The 22,532-nt window shown below is 49.6% G+C and overlaps 1 protein-coding gene across 1 annotated transcript in view; it reads right to left on the bottom strand.

Annotated features, from left to right (window-relative positions):
• Positions 1-22,532, bottom strand: part of LOC144161011 (uncharacterized) — a 431,944-nt gene that overhangs the window by 105,035 nt on the left and 304,377 nt on the right. The window contains exons 4-8 of the mRNA XM_077692081.1: positions 20,990-21,287; positions 17,941-18,203; positions 17,154-17,454; positions 10,789-11,111; positions 9,207-9,387 (exon numbers count right to left, since the gene is read on the bottom strand). Coding sequence (XP_077548207.1) covers positions 9,207-9,387; positions 10,789-11,111; positions 17,154-17,454; positions 17,941-18,203; positions 20,990-21,287 — 1,366 coding nt within the window. The remainder of the gene's footprint in view (positions 1-9,206; positions 9,388-10,788; positions 11,112-17,153; positions 17,455-17,940; positions 18,204-20,989; positions 21,288-22,532) is intronic.

Genomic DNA, 22,532 nt, shown 5'->3' with positions numbered 1-22,532 from the left:
TGGGAAATTTTCACTGGCCATTTTCGCGTCGAGTAGGCAGCACTGCAGTGCCTTAGCCATTAAAATGTCGCATATGTATTGTCTTGGTTTAGCTCCGTTCCGGGCCCTCGCGCATACAACGGCGCAGCCGTCACGCTACACAGCAAAACAGCGCGGGTTATGTGCCTAGCTATGGAGGTAGCATTTCTGATACAGGCGAAATACGAAAGCGTCACTGACGTCTCTGGACACGTTAAAGAACCACAGTTGAACACATTTTACTATATTCTCTACACGGCGGGCATTACCACCTCACACCTTGGGCGATTTACACTGCTCAAGCAACATTTTATGTACGCGTAGGCTCTTCAGCCCAAAAGGGCGAGCGTGTGCCTTTAACACAACCTTTTATTTTCTAAGGCGGTAAAGTAACCACGCTCTCGGGCGTCGTGCGGATGAGCAAAAAAATTATTCGCAATAGAAGCGTTTCGACAACGAGCTCGAAAGGGTCGCACGACCGCGTTCTCGCTGCTGTTCCGCGCACTGCTGCAGAACCCCAGGACTTAGCAACTAGCCGGTATTTAGGCCGCGTCGTCAACATGCAAGTCCCACGTTATTATAAATTTATTGTAGGGTTTAACGCGCCGACGCAACGCAAGCGATGAGGCGCGCCGTAGTGGAGGTCTCCGGATTAATTTTGACCACCTGGAAATCTTTAACGTGCGCCGATATCTCGTACACAAGGGCGTTTTGGCACGACCGCCTTTGCCCCCCAAGTGGACCGATCTCGTACAATGCCAGGCGAAGCTCCCCAGCTCGTTCCCCCTAAAAGGGTCACTCCCCTCTCCAGCTCTAGGAGAGGGCTTTCGCGGCAGGGGGAGCCGCAGCATGTTGGAAGAAAGACAGTGGGATTTTGGGAGAAATGCGACATGGGGAAACGTGCTACACCCCTTCCGGTGCCGTTCTTAAAGGAGCCATGAAGAGAAAACACAAGTTTGGTTCATTCAAAAGATTGTCTCGTTAGAATCATACTGACACCACTTTTAACGTAAACTTCGCTCAAATAAGCTACATAATTAGGAAAAACGGGAATGGTCATGCGACCCACCAGCTCATTTCCCGCAACAGAACCTGTGATGTCACATGGGCTAAGCTCTGCGATTGGCGGAGGCTGGCAGAAGCAGACGCAAATTAGGTAGAGCTTACAAACTAGACGAACGAGCGATTTGCGCTTAAATTTAGGGCGCATTCTTTACAAAGCAATAGGAATGATGGGACAAACAGTGGAAGTTACGAAAGCACATGTAAACATAGAAGTACTGATGCGTTCTGCTGTTCGTACTGCGCACAGCATGCTTTGGTTTAGCTGCACAGCACTATGGGGCTTGGGGTTGTCTCAGACGACACTGACCGATTGACGCAAGCAACGGTGTCTTACGTGACCCCATTTGTCCAGCGAGCACTGTTTCAGGGAACGAATATTTTCTCCCAGAACAAAAACAAGCCAGGTTTAAATGCGGGCAAAAACAAACCAAACTCTTGCCAGGGTATGGTGGCGCCATCTAGGTTACGGAACGTAAAGAAACGTGGGAACAAACCAACACCGCTACAGGGTGGAGACAACCTTTGAACGGTCCCGTGCCGCCGCAATTGGGCCAACGGGCTGAACGCGTTATTCTTTTCGTTTCCCACGAGACCTAGCAACGCGAAACAGACAATATGATTCAAACTTCTTCAGTAAACCGCGTTGCGGCGATAATTTTACCGCGGTTTTGACACAATGACTTGCTTCGGCGGCGAGCGAGCAACCGAACATGGCGGCGCCAGCGTTACGTGTCTCTACCCTGTACGGCGGATGCGTGAATGAAGGTATTCTAGGCTGCAGAGCGGTCGGTTCCCGTGATGTCACTTGGGGCCACGAAAACGCATGATTGAGCGGGAAAATCAAAATTTTAACCTAAATTGTTTCATTTCTCAGTGAATAAAGCACCGTTTGTATCCGGACAAGCGCTGGGGGCACTATAAAACACGAAATCTTTCGAATAAAACCAACTTGCATTTTCTCTTCATGGCTCCTTTAAGTTGTCACCGAGTATAGAGAAAATAATGAAAAGGGATTGCACACGCGCTGAAGCTAGCGCGTTTCCTTTCTTCTATTTTTCGCAGCGGTTTGGCTTGAGGGGGGGGGGGGGGCAAAGAGATAGGAATGGACTAAAAGCAGCAGTGTCTTGCAGGGTTGGGTGAAGGCAAATCAAAGCGCTTCGGTAATACTAAAGCATTAGGGTTGTTCACATGAATTTTAAAATAAAGAAAGGTCCAACGGAAGTCAATTACCAACGTTATTTTTTAACATCTCTACCAAAATAGGGTTTTACGCGATGATGCTCTGCCTCAGTTTCCCCGTTCGTTTCCGCCCACGGCGGCGCAAACACTACTTTTGAAGAAAAAAAAACATATCATCTGACGAAATTATAATACTAAAGCTAAAATGGTAAAAGAATGTCTGGGACATCCCGTGCACCGAAATGTGCGCACCGGAATGTCCTATAATGTCCGGATCCCATGATCCCACATGTCGCTTCCCTTTAGCGAGTCCCCGCCCGTGTTTTGCATAAAAAAGGAAATGACTGTACATAAAGGATCCCCACCGTAAGGAAAAAATAGGTGGCCGACCTCAGCAAGCCGTCCCAATCTTGGCCACCACTGGAAGGTTCAAGGCTAGCCCATCCACCGACTGAATCATGTTTACATTTCAGTGTGGTCATTTGGATTCAAAACGAGAAGGATGACTTAAAAACGAAAGAAATCTCCACTCGCATTTATTATGCACAAAAGTTTTGTCTGAAAAGGCGTTGCAAGAAAAATGTTGGAATTATGTTTTTGCCCTCCGATGGTAGAAACAGCAGCAGTAGCAGTATCTGTATGTGTATATTGTGCAAATATCATTCCAAAGTACTGCTCTATCGGAAGTTTATCTTTATGAGCTGCCACCTGGAGCAACAAATTGACGCCAAATATAATAAAAGTAAGAAGAATAAAAAAAACAATCGGTGTTTACCGTATCTGTTTTGATATATATCAAAAAAATAATAAGCGGTAGGTGATGACCCCATAAATAAATTCTTTTACACATCGTGGTTGTGCTTATCATGAAGCATTAGAAATATCCGGCATTCGTCATTTCGGTTGATGTTGAAGTTGCGAGGGGGGCGAGGGGGATTGTAATTTTATGGTTCGCCCTTTCAATCCTAAGTTTTAGTAACGATGGCTTACGTGTGTGGATTTCGAATTGGAACACGAATATACTCTGATTCGGAAGAACTAATTCAACTGAAAAAAATATAGATACCCTTCTATTGACAAAAATCAATCCCGAGCACCTTAGCCCGATAATAAAGTGAACGTCGGCGCGCTGACCATAGGCGTGATAGGCTTGTGAGTGCCGATTTTTTTTTTTTTGAAGGCCATGCAACATACTACCAGCCCAGTGGGTCTGAGGCTTCAAACGTCGCGCTATTGAGCGCGTGGGAGTCGAGGTAACCATTTAAAGCGGTGCACAGCCTAAACACTCCTGGGTAGGCGATTTTTCCACATGTTAGCCACCCCGCCGTGTGAATAACCTGTATAACTCCAGAATCCCCCCACCCCCCCCACCCACCCTCACACACACACACGCACCTATCGACTTCGGTGCGTTAAACTCTGGTTAGAGTAAACATCGGGGGTCTATGCATCAACATAATGCGGCAGCCTCTTTCTCCGTAACTCAAGAAGCTTCCTTAATCTGACCAAAACACGAAGCACCCATTTGAAATGTTTCCTGTTTACAAAAGTGGGACTGGTTTAGCAAAATAGGCTCACAATAAAAACACGGGCCAATAAATCAGGACCTCTCGGTGCGGCATGTTTCGCGTGGCAAATTTCGGTGCAGGGACATTTTTGCGCACGAACTTTTCTGTGAACAAATTTTGGCGCTTACCTGTTTCAAACTACTAGCATATTTTAATTTTCACAGATCGTATGCTATGGGTAACTAATTACTGCCATGATTGAATTTATTCTATTAGTGGCATTTGCCAAAGCTTGCGTTCATAATATTTTAAGCACTTTCTTTTTGTTTTATATCTCTTACTCGTTTTTATATTCTAAAGTTTACCTTTAGAATTTCAGCATATCGTTTTTGTTTCGTACACGCTTCAGCCGATACCGCTTCTTATGAAGCCAATTGATTTCATTTTTGACGCAGATTTTCGATGGTTGATTTTTGGTGGCTTCTGCTGTAGATTCGCTCATTTTCGCGGGGTGGGCGAGGGTTCAATAAACACCAAAAATAGCAGCTTCTTGTCGCGTACTGCGAAGTCCCGCGGTAAACTGGCAAATTTGATTATATTTTATAATCACCACGTGGCCATGGCGTTTTCGGCTTTACTTCAACAAACGTCCGTAAATTAAAAAAAAGAACACCATGAAGAACCGCCCAGCGTTGTGTTATAATGGCTGCACATACTTAACTATACATATAATATATCGCTAAAACAAGGCACGTTTGAGTTTAGGGGAGAGACATTAATTTTATGTAATTTTTTTTTGCCTAAGTCATGGTGGCTTGGTTTCCAACTTAAACAATATGCCCTAGTTTTTTGTACAACAAAATACGACATCTGTATGTGGATGTAGCTTGAAATTACGTGTGTGTTGCAGCTTACCCTCTGGCATGAAGCAATGCAATTATCTGGTAAACCACGCTGCAAGTGCATTGACCCTCAGAAAAACAGTGCGTATGGGAAGCATCACTTCTGTAAAGGAGTACCGCTAGACTCAGTTTACATTCATACTCAATAGCAAGCCATGCTGCTTGTTACAAATCACCTTTCAATTTAATGGGGCTGTAGAGGATGCCGGCCACTGCGAGAGAGGGCACCACACGTCCCCGTTCTTTAACCTGGCATCAGACTCCGGACAAAAAGTGCCCAGTAACATTTTTCTGTGAACCAATCATGATGAAGTTTGTGGCGTCTTGAAGTTAAACTACCGTATTACTCAAATCCCTGATAGCACTTGGATATTTGATCTTGCAGCGACACAATGCTCGATTTAAGAGAGCCAAGTGGTCCATTTTTTCAGAGAATGCCCATAGACGCCATTGAAAAAAGTTATATGCCCAGGTAACACGCATCGTTCGAGGTACATGAATGAAAATACACAGGAATGAAGAGTGAAAGCTGTTCTGCATATAACCGGGAGAGCAATGAGCTCACTTGTTTGGGTGAGGAGTTATTGATTTTTCATCTTTCGCTCCCTTCAGTTACGGGGCGTCGCGCCGCGACGGGCCGACAGTGGCGCTGCTCTCCGCGGAAGCGCGTGAGCAGAATTTCTGGGTTCGACAAAACTAAACAACTGTGGGGAGTTTGATCCGTAAAGAGCCCATGAAGACGAAATACAAGTTCGTTCAGTTTGACAGAACTACATTTGGGTAACTCACTCAGCTCCCTTCCAGCCACGAAAAACGTCTTTTACGAGAAAAACGCAAGAACCATTAACAACTTTGAAATATCGCGCCACAGTGAGTTGAATTTAAATATACCAGCACTAAAACAATGTTATCCGTGTTTTACTTTCACGTTTGTGCTCAAGTGGTGCGATCAAACGGAACCAGAGGTCGAACTACAATCACCAGGTCACGTTTCTGAGCGGCTTCTCAGGCAGGCGGCCGCCAATCGCAGATGCAAGATACGGTGACGCCATAGCAAAATCGCTGGAAAGCTGCTGGGGCTCACCACTGCTGCATCTGTTTCCCTTAATATGTCAGTTGTTGGTTTACACTTCGCGATAAAATCGTATCAATGTTATCGGGACTGACCTATCTTGTTAAGGACCCGAGCTTGTATTTCGTCTTCCCGGTGCGTTTAAGATTTGTTTACATAACCTTAATATGCCCAATGATCCCTTTAATTTCTTTCCGCTTATTTGACCGTTTATTTGACCGTGCATGGGCAGGCTAGATGAGCTGCATTTGAGAAGCTCGACTGGCGCATCGGCCCCGCTGATCGGTGGCCGCAAAGGCCGTCGTCGTCTTCGTCGTCGTCAGCCTACTCAGGTGCACTGCGGGACGAAGGCTTCTCCCACTGACATCGAGTGAGTAACAGACAAAGAAGAAATTGCGGGACTAAGGCGGGCAATGCCTCACAGCTCCTTGAACCAGCGACGGTGACGACGACGAAGTGCCTGGCACGCACCTTGCGCGAGCTCTGCTTTGGCCGCAATGTACATAATGTGAATAGATCCCTTCAGCCCATCGCATCGTTTGTCTCGTCTTTGTCCTGCCGCCACGTGACAATATATGAAGAATCAAAGCCTCTTTCTTAAGCAAGAGGTGGTTAGAACGCGAATCTGCTTCTACCGTGTCGTAATGGCGTGATCGGATGGATGCCGGCATCATAACCGCTGGTCCCGGGTTCGGCTCCGACCACGGGAAGCTCCTTTTTTGCTTGAGGCGCTTTAACGTGGCCACGATACGTGCCTACACACAGAACACAAATAAGCCGGAATGGGAGTAAATGGGAGTAAATAAGCCGGAATGGGAGTGTCATAACTCAGTACCAATTCGGAGTTTTCAAAACTCCTTCCAATGGGAGTATCGCATTACTCCCATTATTTCGGCAGTTTTTTCAGTAGCATATGGGAGTTTCATTTTACTGCCACTACAATGGGAGTTTCCTGGGGTACCATTGGGAGTGTATTGTTTCCTCCAACTGGGAGTTTTCAGGGGGCGCATTGGGAGAAGTGTTGACCTGCATTCGAGGTTTTTTTGTGTGTTTTTGTGCGCTTCATATATATGCGCTGCAGTGGAATGTATTACTGCATTTGGGAGTTCTTAATAAGGGCACAGGCCGCATTTTTATTTTTCGTTGGGGATCACGTAATTTCTAGTCTTTTTCCGCTTCAAACGTTGAATGGCGAAACGTGAAAAGTTTGTTTTCTGCACAGTCAATTTATTGCATAAAAATTACATGAATACGATGTACGTGCGAACACGTTAATAAGACAATAAAAACACAGAATCAACAAAACACCTACATCGAGAACACAAGGTATCTTGGAAAGAGCTTTATCTACTACAACACTCCTCAACGAAACAAATTTAAGCCATTTGCAAACAATGAGGTCAGCATGTCGTCGATGCGCTGTTTGCTTGCACCAGCCTCCCAAACGCTGACGTTGCCGCACCTCCTCGCGAATTCCCCTGGAAGCCACAGCAGCACATTCATCAGAGGGATAGCAAAACGCTTTAAATCTGCGGGAACAAATACAGAGGCATATTGGGCATCTGACCTGAAAAAAAAAAAAAAAGAAACGGCACTGTAAAGACGCTGCACTTGTCACTCTTGTGTCCAACTTTCCGAATGTCTGAATGTTTGTTTAAAGCTACGCAAAATTGCACTTCTGTCCGAGACACCTGCGCGCTCACTAGTTCGTCAAAACGAAGTGTTCTGCTGTTCAAAAAGGTGCGCGACCCTTGTGGCGACCAACTTCTCAAAATGCTTCCTTTCCCTCTTTTCCTTGCGTGTAGTGTTCTGGGAACGAGCTTCAGGTTTTACCCCCCGCACTGCCCCTCTCTCCCCTCACCAAAAGTTAAGAAAAAATTTCGGTCGGTGTGACACCTGCGCGTGCCCCCCTGCAAAAAAAAAAAATAAATAAAATAAGCAGTCGTCTGTCGACTCTACAGAATGCTCCCTCGAATGGCGTTTGCTGGTTATAGTTACACGCGCCTAGCGTACGGAGAGCTCCCACGGGGCCCCGACCTTCTCCCTTTCCAGTGAATGCAATTAATCGCCGGCGGCACGCGGCAGTCACCCTCCTCGTAGCAGGCGCGGCTGGCACCACACCTACTTCTCAGGAAAAGCGGCCGCCCTGCGACGTTTGACCGGCCAACTTCACCCTCGCTTGCCAGTAAGCCACAGACACAGCCTAACAAAAACACCTAACAGCCGTCCAGAGTTCGGACAGTTTTCATTCTGCTTGCAAGTGTGAATGAGTGAGTGTTCTGCTCGAGACCCGCGCAAATACGCATTGCGTTCACACCGTTCGGCCTCCCCAATGACGTTCCGGGCATGGTGCCGTCTTTCAAGCACAACGCTCACCTCGAGTGGCGGAGAATCGCCCGTGCAGTGGCGCGGGAAACACGTTGAGTTTATTTGACGCTAGAAGGGGCAACAAGTCTCCCAAAATGTTGCGTACAATAAAAAACGTGAAGATCTTACCTTCAACCACCTCACAGAGGCACAACCGCGTTGTTTTTAACGAGCCACTCTCAGCGATCACTGAATTTAGGCCTCGCGTCGGCTCGCTGGCGTATTCCGTCGGCTCGAAGGTCGGTGACTCGGAGGCGACGTTGCAGTCCGTCGCACGTCAGTCCAGGCTGGTTCCACAATGTTCGCAACGAGCTTCGGTTGTTGAGAAGCACTTCACATCCGTTCGTCCGGCCGCAAGTTCACACTGGCAATAAATGTTCGGGGACGCTGGAGCTCACACGACACACGACACCAACTGGCAGCCATTTTGTAAGGACGCGTAGAGGAGGAAGGGGTGAAGGAGGAGGAGAAGGAAATGGAGGTGGCGTGGGAGTTTTTAATACTCCCATTAGGACAAACGCAGTAATCACAGCCAGATACTGCCTTTTGTGAAGAGGTACAACCGTGGTAAATGCGCTTATTTACGACGGCTTGTGGCCCCCGGTGTAAACTGGCAGTTTTTCCACCATCATACTACCACACGTGGGAGCAGGCCGCCTGTCGTGAGGAGTTTAAAAGACGTATCCCAGCCAAGAAACTCCCATTCAGGCTAACTTGTGTTTTGTGTGTACGTTTCGGCAAACGCATTGTCGGAAGTTGACTGGCCTGCAGTGCGTTTTGCTCCGACATGGACGCCATCAGCGAGGCATAGAAAGTTTCGCTTTAAAACGCATTCTCACCATCAGCGCGTACAGCACTAACGCGAGTGCAGAAGCACAAAACATGATAGAAATACAGAGCTCACTACACAAAGCGTACCACAAGATGACAAGATGGGAGCGGCGCGCGGAGGCATGAATGGTTAAAGGCATGTTGGGCAAACCTATACAGCTTGTACAGAGCGGCAGATTCTTCTGTAAGAAGATTCTATGGGGAGATTCTAGCGAAAGCCCCAGGAGATTCCATAGGAGAATGCGGAAGAGTACGTGAGCGTACCTGCAGGTCGAGCTCCAGCCTCTCGGCGCCGCAGCGGGTGTCCGAGTAGAAGGTGAAGGAGACCTCGAGCAGCCGGTCCTTGAGCGCGGTGGCGCTGATGCGCTTCCACTCGGGCGTGGGACGCAGGTGCAGCGACAGCTGCAGCACGGGGCCCGTGGAGACCAGCCGGTGGGTCCGGTACCTGCACGGGGGAAGGCGCAAGACGCTTGGGCAAGCCCAGCATCGCGCCCACTGTTTCTTACGACCGCCCTCTGCGGCGCAATAAGTTCAGAGCTGCTTTCTTTACGTTTCGGTGCTAAAGCACGCGCTCTTCAACGCGCCATAGAACGCGGCGCAGCCGTTGGGAATCTAGTGGCATTTTAACAGCGGTGCTCTTGTTACTGGCCAGCCATGAGTTCGTGGTTCGTGCGCGCCCAAAACTCCCCGCAAGGAACGCTATCACGTACGCGTCGCGCCGCTGTCGCATTGCCCACTCCACGATGAAAAGCGGCCGCCGCAACACTCGAGAGGAGCGTGCGCATGCGCTCAGTATTGCAGGAGAACCCGCAGCGCTCCCATCGTGTGCGCATGCGCTCCGTACAGCACGAAAGACCTCGCGCGCAGCGTCTTCGCAGTTCTCGGCATCGCCCGGCCGCGGAAGTGGCCGTGCACCGAAAGGCAGGCCGTGCTACTGCAAGTACCTACGTATCCGTCAATCTACGCCTCCAACAGCTTCACCATTCAAGTCGTGCGCTTGAGTGCAAGCTTCCCGAGACTTTTTTGAGACTGCACAGTAAAAGAAGGAAAATGCTTCATTCTATTCCTTCCTTTCATGATCAGGAGTACATGGCGTATAATCATGAAATCTTGTTAATCATTTGCAGATGACCGTCTACACAACAGAACTGCCACACTTTTTGCTTGGAATTTGTCGAAAACATTCCTCCGCCCGCAAGTTAACTACCGGAGGGTTGCAAGCTGGGCTACTTGGAAAGACATTCTTGGATAAAACCAGCGCGAACTCAGACGAAGACGCAGGAAGTGTAACACAAGGACAGCAGCTGGACAGCCGCTGGACAGCGGCTGTCCTTGTGTTACACTTCCTTCGTCTTCGTCTGAGTTCGCGCTGGTTTTATCCAACAGTTAACTACACTCGGGTCCAATTTAAGAACGACAACAAAATTGCCTCTGCGGCGCTAAGAGTTACTTTTTACTAGTGTTTTGAACGTGACAGGAGTCATTTACATGATGTTTAGGACTTTGCTTATAAATTAATGAGAAAAAGCAGACGATGTCACGCAGTAAGCACAATATACTTTCAAAAAGCGCGCGCGCGTTTATATCCGGATTCATCGCTTCAACGATATGATACTGTGCATGGTCTGTTTACATTCTCAACTGGTAGTACCAGAGTACTACATTCATCTCCTGAACCTTTCACACAACATCAGTTTCTGAGACGTATTACACAGGGTTCCATGGAAGTATACATCCGAAATAAGTAAACTGTCGCTCCCACTCTGAACCGACTCGGTATGAGTACCGCGCCGCCGATGAACCGACAGGAGGGGGTCGGGGTGATTTAAGCGCGTCGTTTGCTTGCCTTCCCACGTTGCAGAGGCAAGTGGTCTTCTCGTAGCGGGTCTCGGCGACGATCTCTACGCGTCCGTCGCGCGGGCACAGGTCGCAGTGGTCGGTGCGCGTCTCAAAGACCGAGGCGAGCGTCAGCTGCACGCGGCCGTGTGGCCAGGCGCGGGCGTCGAAGGTGTAGTTGCACGCCACCGCCTGCTGGTCGACGCCGAAGTCGCCGAAGTGGACGGCCAGCGTGCCTCGCGACGGCGACTCCGAGTCTCCGGCCGCGAAGCGCCGGTTGCACGCCGTCGGGCTCACCCGGTTGTCGTAGATGGCAGCGTTGATGTGGCGCACCTGGGCGGGCAGGGAAAGGGCAGACCGTCGTCGCGAGCCGTGCAAACGTTTCCCCTGCCCCCCGCGCACGTTTTATAGCGAAATTTCTATCAGGCTCACTTCCTCAAGGTCAGTCATCGCGTCGCAAGTGACCTTCAGTCGCGGGTGTGCAAGCAGCTGCGCCTTTCTTTCTGATCGCTTCGCTAGCCAGGATCCTCGCCGCTATGGTGCCATAGAATTTCATACTAATGTACGCTACAGGGGACACTGGCGCTAGTGTATACGCGAGCCGCCGAATGGCGGATTCAACTCCCCAGGAGGCAGCCATGCCTGGGGTATGCGTGGTTTTCGAACTTGGCTTGACGCAGCCGTTATCTTGAGCTGACTCGAAGTACTTTTTTAAAATACAAAACCTTGGGAATAATATTAATTAGAGTATAAATTATTAACCGCATAAACAAATTGTACTCCCTGTTAATTTTGTATTGAGGTTTAGAGGAATTCTTCTATCAGACGGGAAGATATTTTGTAAAGTGTGCTGAGTTAAATAAAGTGTGCTTTGTAACACGGCTGAGCTGAGTGGAGCCGATGATAGGCGGCGAAGCGTTTGTTTCTTGTTGTTTTTTTGCGTGCAAAGCGGCGATGGAGTGCGGCTGAAGCAGGGCGGCTGTACTGTATTCCACACGTTTGTATCGTCCCGAGCGGTGACACCGGTTGTGCGTGCGCCTTGCTCACGCCAATAATTAGAGGCAGCCGACTAGTGACGCAAAAAAGCACCCTTGCAGAAGATGGTTGCATTGGCGGAATCGTTTTGTGCATGCGACCTACCCTCACTTGTTTCGATGTTTTCTGCCGGGGTAAGGTGCTGACCACGATCAGCTTGGTGGTGACCCACCCGTCAGACGAACCTCCCGCGGTATTGTTACGTGAAGAAATATTAGACGGCTATACACGTACGTTTACTGCTGGCGAAGGTTTCTTTTATTTGGCTTAGCCACTACTGCGCTCGTGTTGTTCTCGCAAGCGTCGTCATGAACAGGAGTAGGATGGAACAGCGTACTCGTGCCGTCCACCTCGTGCGGAATCTCGAGTTCGCGTCCGTTTTCACAAATGTCGTATAACATGAGTAGTGCTAGTACAGGGGCTACACGGCGATGCTACTCATTTCCCCAACCACTTCATTCCAGCCGAGCAGTATTTGATAATTGCAGACTCTGGAATCGGGCACCAACAGCAATTCTGCCCCAGAACAAGCCCTCGAAGCTTTCTACGCCGAAACCGAAACGGATGGCGCAGAAAAATCTGAAGCCAAGTGCACATAAGAACCACCAAGCCTCAAGTTAAGCCAAGTTCGAAAATCACGAGTCTATGTCCCACAATCGGCTCCATAGTAATTCAACGACTGCAGCGCCAGTGGCCAGTCTAGTTTTTAGAACGAAACACTTAGTGTGGTGCCACTGGACTAAGCGGAGCGGGATGGCTGCTTCGCCTGCGCGTGATCGCTCAGCGTCGAGTGGGCCGGCCGTGCGTCCCCTTGGTGCGAGCGAACCACGTGACTAGGCGAGCGGCTGCTTCGCCGGTGCTTGGACCCTCAACCTCCCTGTCGCTGGTGCGCATCTCGGCTGTCAGCGCGTACCCTTAAGTGCAAGCGAAAGAATAAATTCAGTCGTAAATAAACGGAGCTGGACGGCAGGCTGCGATACCTTAAGCAAAGCCAAACTTTCACGAAACACTCCGTTAGTAGTCTTTGCTTTCGCTCGGGATAGCTAGGCTCAAAAGTTTAAACCGGGTGCATTTTTCTTACATTTCCCTTTAGAACATAAATCGTTAGTCGGGTGCATTGGCGATTAAGACAACGCCAAATAGTAATCCCGCAGCCTTTGATGCCACTCGGCATTAACAGGTATATCACCACGGAAATACGATGAACCAGATGAAGTTGGGGTGAACGACCGTACGGAAGTACGCCATTACGGTCTGACAAATGTTGCGCTCGAGCCAAACATACATCGTGTGGAGACAGAAAACGCAACACAATTTTTCTCTTATATCCGGCAAACAGCGGTCTGGCGTGGCTTCCAAGTAACGGAGTTTGAAAGGTTCCTGACGTAACATACCAGTATTGATTGTTGTATGTTAAGAAGTATTCGAGTAAAAGCCGTTTATTTGGAAAATTGTATAAGGGGGTAATTACTTGCTCATCACTGAACTGTAATTATCGATGTTCCTGAAGCACCCCGGAAATGAAATGAAAAGGTTCTGTTGACTTTATAAGTCAAGAACTCTCCCGGAATAGTTCGTTGAATAGAATTCTTAAACATTTTTGTGCAATCGGCCGAAGTGACTGACTCATAGCATTTTAATAAAATTTTGTTCCCTCAAAGACGTGTGAGTGGGCACTAGTTTTCGATTAAGAGTTGCTTATGGACCAGCTAAATGCAAGCACTATGTTGCTTCAATGAAGAGGGAGGTGGCAAAAACGTATGAATGTCATGTGCGCGACCTTTGGCGCACCCACTTATTTTGAATGAAATATGTAAAACCCCATGATCGGCATGGGCCGTGCCAAATTACCTACAATGCGTCGTTTCCAGCACACCAGGCACGAATTATTTACTGCTGTTTTCGGACACTCTGGCGAGCAACAACATCACGCGTGGTGCACGTATATCTTAGGTACGAAACGAATCAGCGATGACAAGCTCGACTCAATGTTCGCGTCACCACTGCCTGACGTGACTTCATTTCCAACAGACATTTGCTGCGGAGTCGCCTTGATATCGCGGTGGATTGGATTCCTATTGCAATCTCTATAGGGACCGGGCGGCCGTTGTATGGCACCACCGTCGTTTCAGCGAACAGCGCCGCCCGTGGCGGACCGCTCGTCAGTGGAATGCCGGTGGCGGTCAGCGCAGCGTAGTTGTGCATGTCTTTCTGTCGTTTTTCTGCGGTGCGGCTTGCAAAGCGTACGTAACCCCACGTGCATTTTTCAGTCCGGTAAATCTTGAGTGTGGATGTGACGTTTACGAGGCATGTCATGTGTGTTATTTACTTATTTACACCCATACTCAGTATTTACAAATAGCAGACGACGCTCAATGCGCCAAGCTGGAAGTAAAGCTGGAAGTGAAAGTTCGTTGCTTCATGCAGTTTTTTCATGCCTGCATGCAGTTTCGCGAATCGAGGAGTATATTGCCGCTAAATGCTCCCACAAAGCCGGTGTGTGCAACCGATCTAGGAATGCTGCGGCGCTGGCCTTTGGCAGTTGATGACGAAACGGCATCGACGTCGTCCACAAGCGAAAGACAAAGTTGGAGGGTGTCTTCGAAGATTTACCTCAAAATAGAAATTGTGACGGACGACGCTTCCGTAACTTCATTACCTACGGCTGAAACGTGTTTAATTTCACAGAAATGCTCTTACTACAGTCATCGGGAATCGTTGATAGAATAAATACCGCATGATAGTAGAATGTTATTGCTTGTCGTGGAGAAGCATTGCTTTACAAGAATTGCAATGGTTGCTGGCTGGTTGGTAAATGGTTTTTCAAAAACCAATTCCTGCGTGGCTGAAAGACGCAAGACAGGAGGGTGCCCGAAACCAGTACTCAGCTTCACAACTGAATGCTGCGGTCGGCTTACAAGCTGCCACCTACGCTTGAAAAATCATGCACACCTCCGTCTAACGACGATGATGGTTTATCGCAAAGCTCTATCGTATGGGTTTCCTTGGTTGCCTTCTGGATTTAAACTTTGACTAATTAAGCGTCGAATTTGACCAGCGCGCAGTTTGGTCTTTTGATCGCAGCGTCTTTGACTTTGACCATTTCCCATTCGATTTCGCACGAAGAAAACTTTGTGTTCAACCATCATAATCATTAGACGGAGGGCTAAATGATTTTGCTGCTTAATTTTTAACTTCCATGCCCCCTCTCCAAATCTAAACTTTTCCAGCGTGTCGGAAATGTGTCTGTGGTGGAGGACTCGCGCTCATGCACCCATATTTGAGGCAACTTATCACGCGTTTTTAGTGTCTTCACCAGGCATTACACGATTTTTAGGTACTCTGTAAAGAATATTACTTAAGCATTAAGAAACACCAGCTGGCGGTAACACTGCCACATTTTTTAACTGTCGGCGCCAGCCTTAATTCTACGCAGGTGGTAAAACAGGAAGGGGAGGAGGGATGGTTTGTAGCTTGGGCTGTTGAGTTGGTGAATAACTTTGGCTCTTGATAAAATGACCACCACAAACGTGGGATTTCCACTTCGGGTTTCAGGCTCCCATGCTGTCACAGTGTCGCTCACCAAAACCGAAGGTACAAAGCTCACGGTTACAGAAAGCGTAAACTACCGCAACATTTCTACGGCTACACGGTAATCGATCTCGTATGCAGGTGCCTTTCTATTTAAAGCACACGTATCGATGTATCCCAGCGCTAAGGCTGGCGTGGAAACCGTAGTCATTAAAACCAGTGAAGATAATTTAAGTGGTAGAAATGAATTCTAATATTGCATTAGTTTTATTCCTACTCAGATCACGCGCGGAGCCAGGCGCAGAGCGCTGCAAAAAGCGCTCGTGTCAATGTAGCCCTTCTCCAACCTTAAAAGCATCCAATAAGTTTGCGTAGCCGTTAGTGCATTTAAACAGAAAATAATACTACTAATGGTAGTTTTATTCGTACTCAGAACGGGTGGAGCCAAGCGCAGATCGCTGCAAAAAGCGCTCATGCCGTTGCAGCCGATACCCAACTTTAGAAGCGTCCGACAAGTTTACGTAGTCATCACTGCATCTAAGAACCCAACACATCTGTTTAGACTTCGTTTCATCTCACATGTCTGCTCACAACGCCACCAAAACATACAAAGAACCGAAGCAAACACGACAACAACAACGGGAGGCTATGTAGTCCAATGCACCGGCTCATTCCACTGACGAGGGGAGCGCCGAGTGGTGGCGCCACCCGTCCAGCTGCCCGGTCCCTATACCGCCTTCGTTATAGAGCAGAAGTTATGTTTAGTTTTGACCACGTCAACTTTTTGTGAGAATCCCGGGCTGATGGTCACACAACTACGACAACTACGACTACTGACATTACGTTTAGAACTTCAGTAGAATTACAAGTCTTGTTCCCTTCCTGCCAGTGAAACCGTTAAAACAGTTGAACAACTATGGATTCGTCCTCAGCACGGAGACACAGTTCAAACGAGCCTTTGCATTTACCTCGTCCCTGCAGAACGACACGTTGCTTTGAAATTATTGCACTGATTTGGACAACAATGTAGTAACACCGTGAGTCGGCCTAGTTGGAATCTATCCATGGCTTTACCGATGCGCAAACAAACGAGGACGAAAAAAGAACCAACACGGACAAGCGCACAATGTGCGCTTGTCCGTGTTGGTTCTTTCTTCGTCCTCGTTTGTTTGCGCATCGGTAAAGCCATGAACAATGTAGATTGCTTGGGTTCCCTTTTTGTCCCACCCAGTGTGTCATCCAATGGCACTCCAGCTCAGCTCTGCAGGCATGTGTAGAGTGCTTGGGAATTTTAAGACTATGCTGGCAGTTGCTGCCGTTGTGGTAAAGGGTACGTCTTCGCTTTGTGATAGCACGGGCCATGGTCAGAGTTCGGCTCTTGCCTCCCTAACTGTGTAATTTTTGTACAACTTAGGGTAAATTATATTGATGTCCTGATGTGGTTATTGATGGTTTCATTGGTTCCTTTATGTTCGTAAATTATCTCAGGTTAGATTACCTTACGTCACGGTACGTTACGTTAGTGAGAGTACAGTAACGCCAGACGCGGCAGCTCTTGCGAAACGCCGTGGACGGACGCTTGGTGTGGTCGTTACAGTGGGCCTCCTCGACTTACCAGTCCTGGACGGTCCGCGGGCAGTCCGAGGACTGCGTTCGGACAGGAGGTCCCATAGACATACATGGGAAAAGCGAGCGCCGTATCGCGTCTCAGGCAGTCCGCGGACAGTCCGGGACCGATAATCGAGGCACCCCGCACGCGGGAAATCTGAACAGAGTGGAAAGACAAAGCGCTCGTGCCGCTGGTCGCACCTCGAATCCGAAGCTGATGGAGGAGCCGTCGAGGCTTCCCGTCTTGCTGGCGAACTGCAGCAGGAGCGCGGGCCCCGTGGACTCGAAGACGGCGCGGGGCTGCTCGGTGCGCGGCTTGTTGGTGTCGCACAGCTTGGTGACGATGTGGCGCGGGTCGGGCCGCAGCGAGTCGTAGATGCGCAGCGCCTCCTCGCACAGCGTCACCCGCTCCACGCGGAACCACAGGAACTCCACGCGCACCAGCTCGCCCGCAGGGGCGACGAACTTGTACGAGCAGGTCGTGTTCACCGGGTACCACGACCTGCGAACCACGGACGAAGGCAGGGGCGCGTTTCCCGGGTCACGCAACGCCCCGGACACGCGGCTAATGAACTTTGACGGGGAAGCGGAGAAGCAAAATATCAGCTACCACTGCACCGCTCATGCGAAATGCTGGTTGAACTCACTGTTTCAACTCAACCATGTTCGACGTACAGAAGTTACCATTGTTCTCGAAGTCAGTCCTAAGTGCTAGGCTCGTGTTGATACGCCACAAACGGATTCCTAATGTTAAACACCTTTGCTCGATTCCCTTCCGGCACCTCTCATTGGTTTTCCTTGCACATTTCGGGGATAATACGAACTTTGTCTTCTACACCTGTGCTTCTTTTGTTAACACACGAACATCTGCTCTTCCGAATTCCTGGTAGATCTTCTGCCCCGTCCCTAACCGTTATTCGCAGCAAAACTTTGACGTGCCTATACAACAACAGAAGAGGAAGTGACCTGCCAGAGCTAGGCAGCGCACCTGGGACTAGCGAACACGGCGGGCCCGCTGAGCGTCCTCTCGACGAGGCAGGTGCCGTTTCGCAGCTGCACGTGCTCCCCGTCTCCGGCGTCGAACACTGCGTCCGCCTTGAAGTGGAAGCCCGTGTTGAGCAGCGGGCCCGCGGGCGAGCTCGCGAACGTCACCAGCATGTCCGAGCCCGTGGCCACGATGTTCGACTTGAGCCGGCCGCGGCCGCACAGCGTGGCGATCAGCGGGAAGTCCTCGGTCGGGCCATCGTACACCTATCGCCCCAAGTAGAAGAGGCACAAGGAGCTAATGTTATTCCACTCAGTGTTACAGCGGCTAAGTAAGAATTCCCAGTAACAAAAACGAGCGAGTTCCAGCTGGTTGGTACTCCGTGATTAACTCCTTTAGGGGCGAAAAACATTTCCACGAAGGACCTCAAGTACAAGGACAAGCCCCTGTCCTTGTCCTTCATGACCTTGAAAAAATGTTTCGCGTTTAAAAGTGGTGATGAAGAATACCCGGGACGACGGCAGAAAAGATGTTGCAACTCAGGAACGACCAATATCGTCCAGTAGCCAAGGCATTAATAACGCTCTGCTATAATGTCACGACAGTCGTGTAGAATTTAGTATACTTTCTTCCAAGACAGGCAAGGGCTTTTGGGAATAAGAACGTTCCCATCTGGTGGTCAACCAAACAAACTCGGCTGCTGTAATGAATGTTTCTTTTCATTATTCAAAAACAGCTGGCCGGATAGGAAACCGTGTTTTTAATTGCGAAAGTTTGCTCTTCAGCATAAAACGGTGGAGGCGAGTGTGTCTTAATGTACCTAAACAGGAAGTTTTCACTCAGAAAGTCTAAAAGGCTCCGGTGATACGGCCCAAAGAGCCAGCGTCTGTAGTAAGGCGGCCGGCCTGGGTTGAGTCCCACACTATTTAATACTTTCTGTCGGGAAAGTTGGAGGCGACAGCAAGTCCAGAAGAAGATAGTGAATATCTGCGGTCGATGCCGAAGTGGAGCAAAATGGACATGTCCGGCCAAATGGAGCCCGTCGATCCGGAGGCCAGGTATGGGTGACAGCTGGTGTAAGAGCAGCCCCGACGCGAATCCTTCGTAGCGCCACCTCCTCACGGCGCGTGAGCCCACCAGGGAGGTTTGATGCACACGGTGGAATAAGTGCGCGTGTGGAGCGCCGAAAATCTTCTTTGTCGGTGACCAACTTTGACATTGCGTCGACTGGAAATAATGGCAGTAGATGCGTCGTGAGAGGTATATGAGTCACCGCATCCGCCTGTTGCGGTCCAGGGGTCGACGTCCTCTGGGCCGAAGTAATCTTTACTCTGAAGCTAAGGGTCTCAGCCTTCGCGTGGATTGTTTGGGACATGGGTACTTGATGAAGTACCTTCCGGAGGTCTCGGACTGCTTGAATTGAATCAGTAAAGATGTTGACAGGTTGTGTTCGGTCTGGCCTCAGGAGCTCTATAGCCATCGCCTTAAAAACCTTTTAACGTCGTCTATGTGAGAGATGTCTCGTTAACTAAACACACACAAGAAAAAATTGCCAGACAACCGAACCACGAAGTATTTCGTTCTACATTAGCACGCTCCAATTTCTCATATAAGCCTAAACACACATCTCACACTTGTTTCTCCGAAGTCAGAGGTGTTAGATTGAGCCCGCCGTTGGGCTTTCTTTCATCACTCCTCTGCTGTGCGGCGAAGTCTCCACTATGTGCGCCTTTCGAGCAGGCGCCCCGGTGTCGGTGACTCATGTTTTCACGTCTGGACAAGCCTGGGTCTCCGTTTCAAACTTCGGCGGCTGCCAGCGAGGCACGTCTTCAAGGACACAGAGGCCCCGCGATCGTAGCGGAGTCTTCCACTCTCTCCCCTCTCGGACTCAGCATGCGCCGATGCTATCGACTGCTCACGAACTCTGGAAAGAGCATTGTGTGTGTCTGTGACGTTCGTGGCGTGTGCACAATCAAGAGGGAACGCTGTTTCGACCGTTGGCGCTTTTGGGTATAAATAGACCTCGCCCAAGCGCCGTAGTTCCCTTCCTGTTAGAGCAGTGAATCATTGCTGTCACTATGCTCCAGTCCTGTTCTGTTACCTCACCCGTCGGGGCGTTGTTCTTTGGCTTCGGCTCACCTCTCGCTATGAAGTAAACAGTTACGTTAGCTTACGGCTCCGTCGGCTGTAGAGCGACGGAGCTGTTGCATCGTTGCGGAAGCGTGATTTTCTCACATTTCGGAGAACGCCCTTTGATTCCTGCCCAGGCCAAAAATTTTCCCAAATTTTTATTGCTATACTTCGTTCCCAGTGACTTTGCTGATAAATCTGGCGGGAGTCAGGCGATTCTGTCCCCTGTATTTCTATTATTTGCACCACCAGCCTTCACCATCGTCATCATCATCAGCGTCGTCGTCATCATCATCAGCGTACTGAGGTCCACTGCAGAACGAAGGCCTCTCCCATTGATCTCCCACAGCTCCTACCCTGCGCTGCACTCTTTTCCCCCGAAAGTTCTCGTTGCATGCCTCCATCGTGTTATTGGCTTTCCCTTTCTTTTAGACCCGTCGGCCGTATTGTATGCCATATCTTGGGCCTGACGAAGGCGTACTTCCACCTAAGTAGTATACTTCCAATTCAACCCAGGAATACCGCAATGAGAGCCTCAGTTTGCGTGGGTTCCCTCCTGCGCGTGGGGCCGCCAGTTTTTTGTGTGAAGCAAATTAACGCGCGGACGCTAGACCAACGGTTATTGAAGGGCTCCTCTGGATCAATTTTGGCCACATGGAGGTCTTTAAAGCGAGTCGAAATCTGGACACACTGGCGTTTTCGCTTGTCACCTGCATTTGAAAGGAGGCCACGGTGGCCGCGATCGAAGCAGGTTACTTGGGCACAGCAGCACTACGCCTTAGCCGCCGTGCCACCACGGTGGGCCATGGCCACTTTGCACGTTGACAGGAGGAAGCCGTATTTCCGACCTACGTGGTCAGCCGACGCTTCCGCATTGAGAGACCCAGCCCCGAAGTGCCAGGAGACGTCCCTGTCCTCTCACCTTGACGTGGTCGTAGGGGCAGCGCGCGGGGTCCCTGGTAACGGGCCTGGGGAAGCACATGAGCAGGTTGTCGCAGCGCAGGCCATCCACGTCGAAGGCGGCCAGGTCGAGGCCCACGAGGTTTCGGCGCACGCTGATGCGGTACTTGCAGAGCAGGTTTCGCGGGTAGATGCCCGGGTAGCCCGGCGACTGCACGAAGCAGCGGCCAGGGGCGCAGTCCCGGAAGGTCCGGTGGCAGTACGAGTTTGGCACCGGCACGCCCCGCCGGTTCGGGTACAGCTGCGAGTACTGGCCGTAGCTGCAAGCATGGGGCGGGGAGTGCGAGGGCGCGGGCGTCCAATTTCGTACAAGGGTTCAGTTTCGCGTGCGTTCACGCACGCAAACGTGAAAAGTATACAGTATTTTGAAACCCTTCTAGTTACACGTATACGCGCACACCTTGCATATAGGGCACCTGGATGCACGCGCTTTCCGCCCATAGCGGCGCGTTACTCCTAGCGCCAGATACCCACAAACACAGACACTACTGCAGCCACTCGTGATCTCGCGAGCCCGTTGCTATGGCGACGACAAAGGCTACTTCGTCAGGCTTACCAGGAGCAAAATCGCCCTTCTATCTGAAAAACAGAAGCTGTCTTTCGATTGAAACTTTGGGTAAGGACGGAAATGGGCAAGTTGCAGGTGAGATCAGCAGCTGAGAACACGACACAGCACCTTGTGATTAGCGATGAAGCTTTTATCGCTGCTAAGTGGGAGGGCAGGGCGCCGCCATGGTGGTCAACTCTACGTACGCCCGCAAGACTCACGGCGGCCATTTTGGTCCTGCGCATGCGCACTCGTCATGCGTGAAAGCTCCATGTACGTCAAGCTTCTACGTACGTGAAACTAAAGCTGTCTATTAGTAGGGCGATTGTGGTTCAGTGCTCATATTTACAACTCTCTCCGAGCGGTTATCGGTTCTGGGACAAATGTGTGGGATGACGCGACAATGAGCTCCGAATAAAACCATTGTCGCGGTTTGTTGACTTTGTAAGTCCAGAAGAGGTGCTAGAAAAATGTTCGAATGATTTTCCGGACCATGGGAATCTAACATTACTGTGGTGTCAAATATCGGAAACACGAGTAGTCAAAAGAGGGCAGTTTACAAAACGCTTTAATCTCGCATTTTTTTCTTACCCAAGCCACTTAATTCTCTAAACACACCTAACTGGTGATATGTAATCTGAAACTGAGGTACGCGCATTGCCTACCGCATATGGTCAAAAGTAGTAAGTCAACTTATCCAGCCCCACGAACAAAATTGTCCGAGATTTTTTCTTTTCTTAGTCGGTAGCTTTTTATTAGTTCTTGCGACAATAGCAAGCTGACCCATGCTTTCGAAAAATCGCGGGAGAAGCATTGAGTTTATTGTGGCGTATATGTTCTAATGCGCACATGAGAAAATGCCAGCAATTTCTTTTGTAGACTTGGCGGGTCTTTAAAGGGACACTGAAGTGAATTTGTCAAGCTCCCGTTTTTGCTTGCACTGCGTAGACTGGCTCAA

The sequence above is a fragment of the Haemaphysalis longicornis genome, unplaced genomic scaffold (assembly GCF_048455015.1).
Source record: "Haemaphysalis longicornis isolate Haplotype H1 unplaced genomic scaffold, Haemaphysalis longicornis Haplotype H1 scaffold_11, whole genome shotgun sequence".
In the NCBI taxonomy this organism is placed as follows: domain Eukaryota; kingdom Metazoa; phylum Arthropoda; class Arachnida; order Ixodida; family Ixodidae; genus Haemaphysalis; species Haemaphysalis longicornis.
Note: the sequence above shows the minus strand (reverse complement) of the source record. Positions and strands in the feature narration are given on the sequence as shown.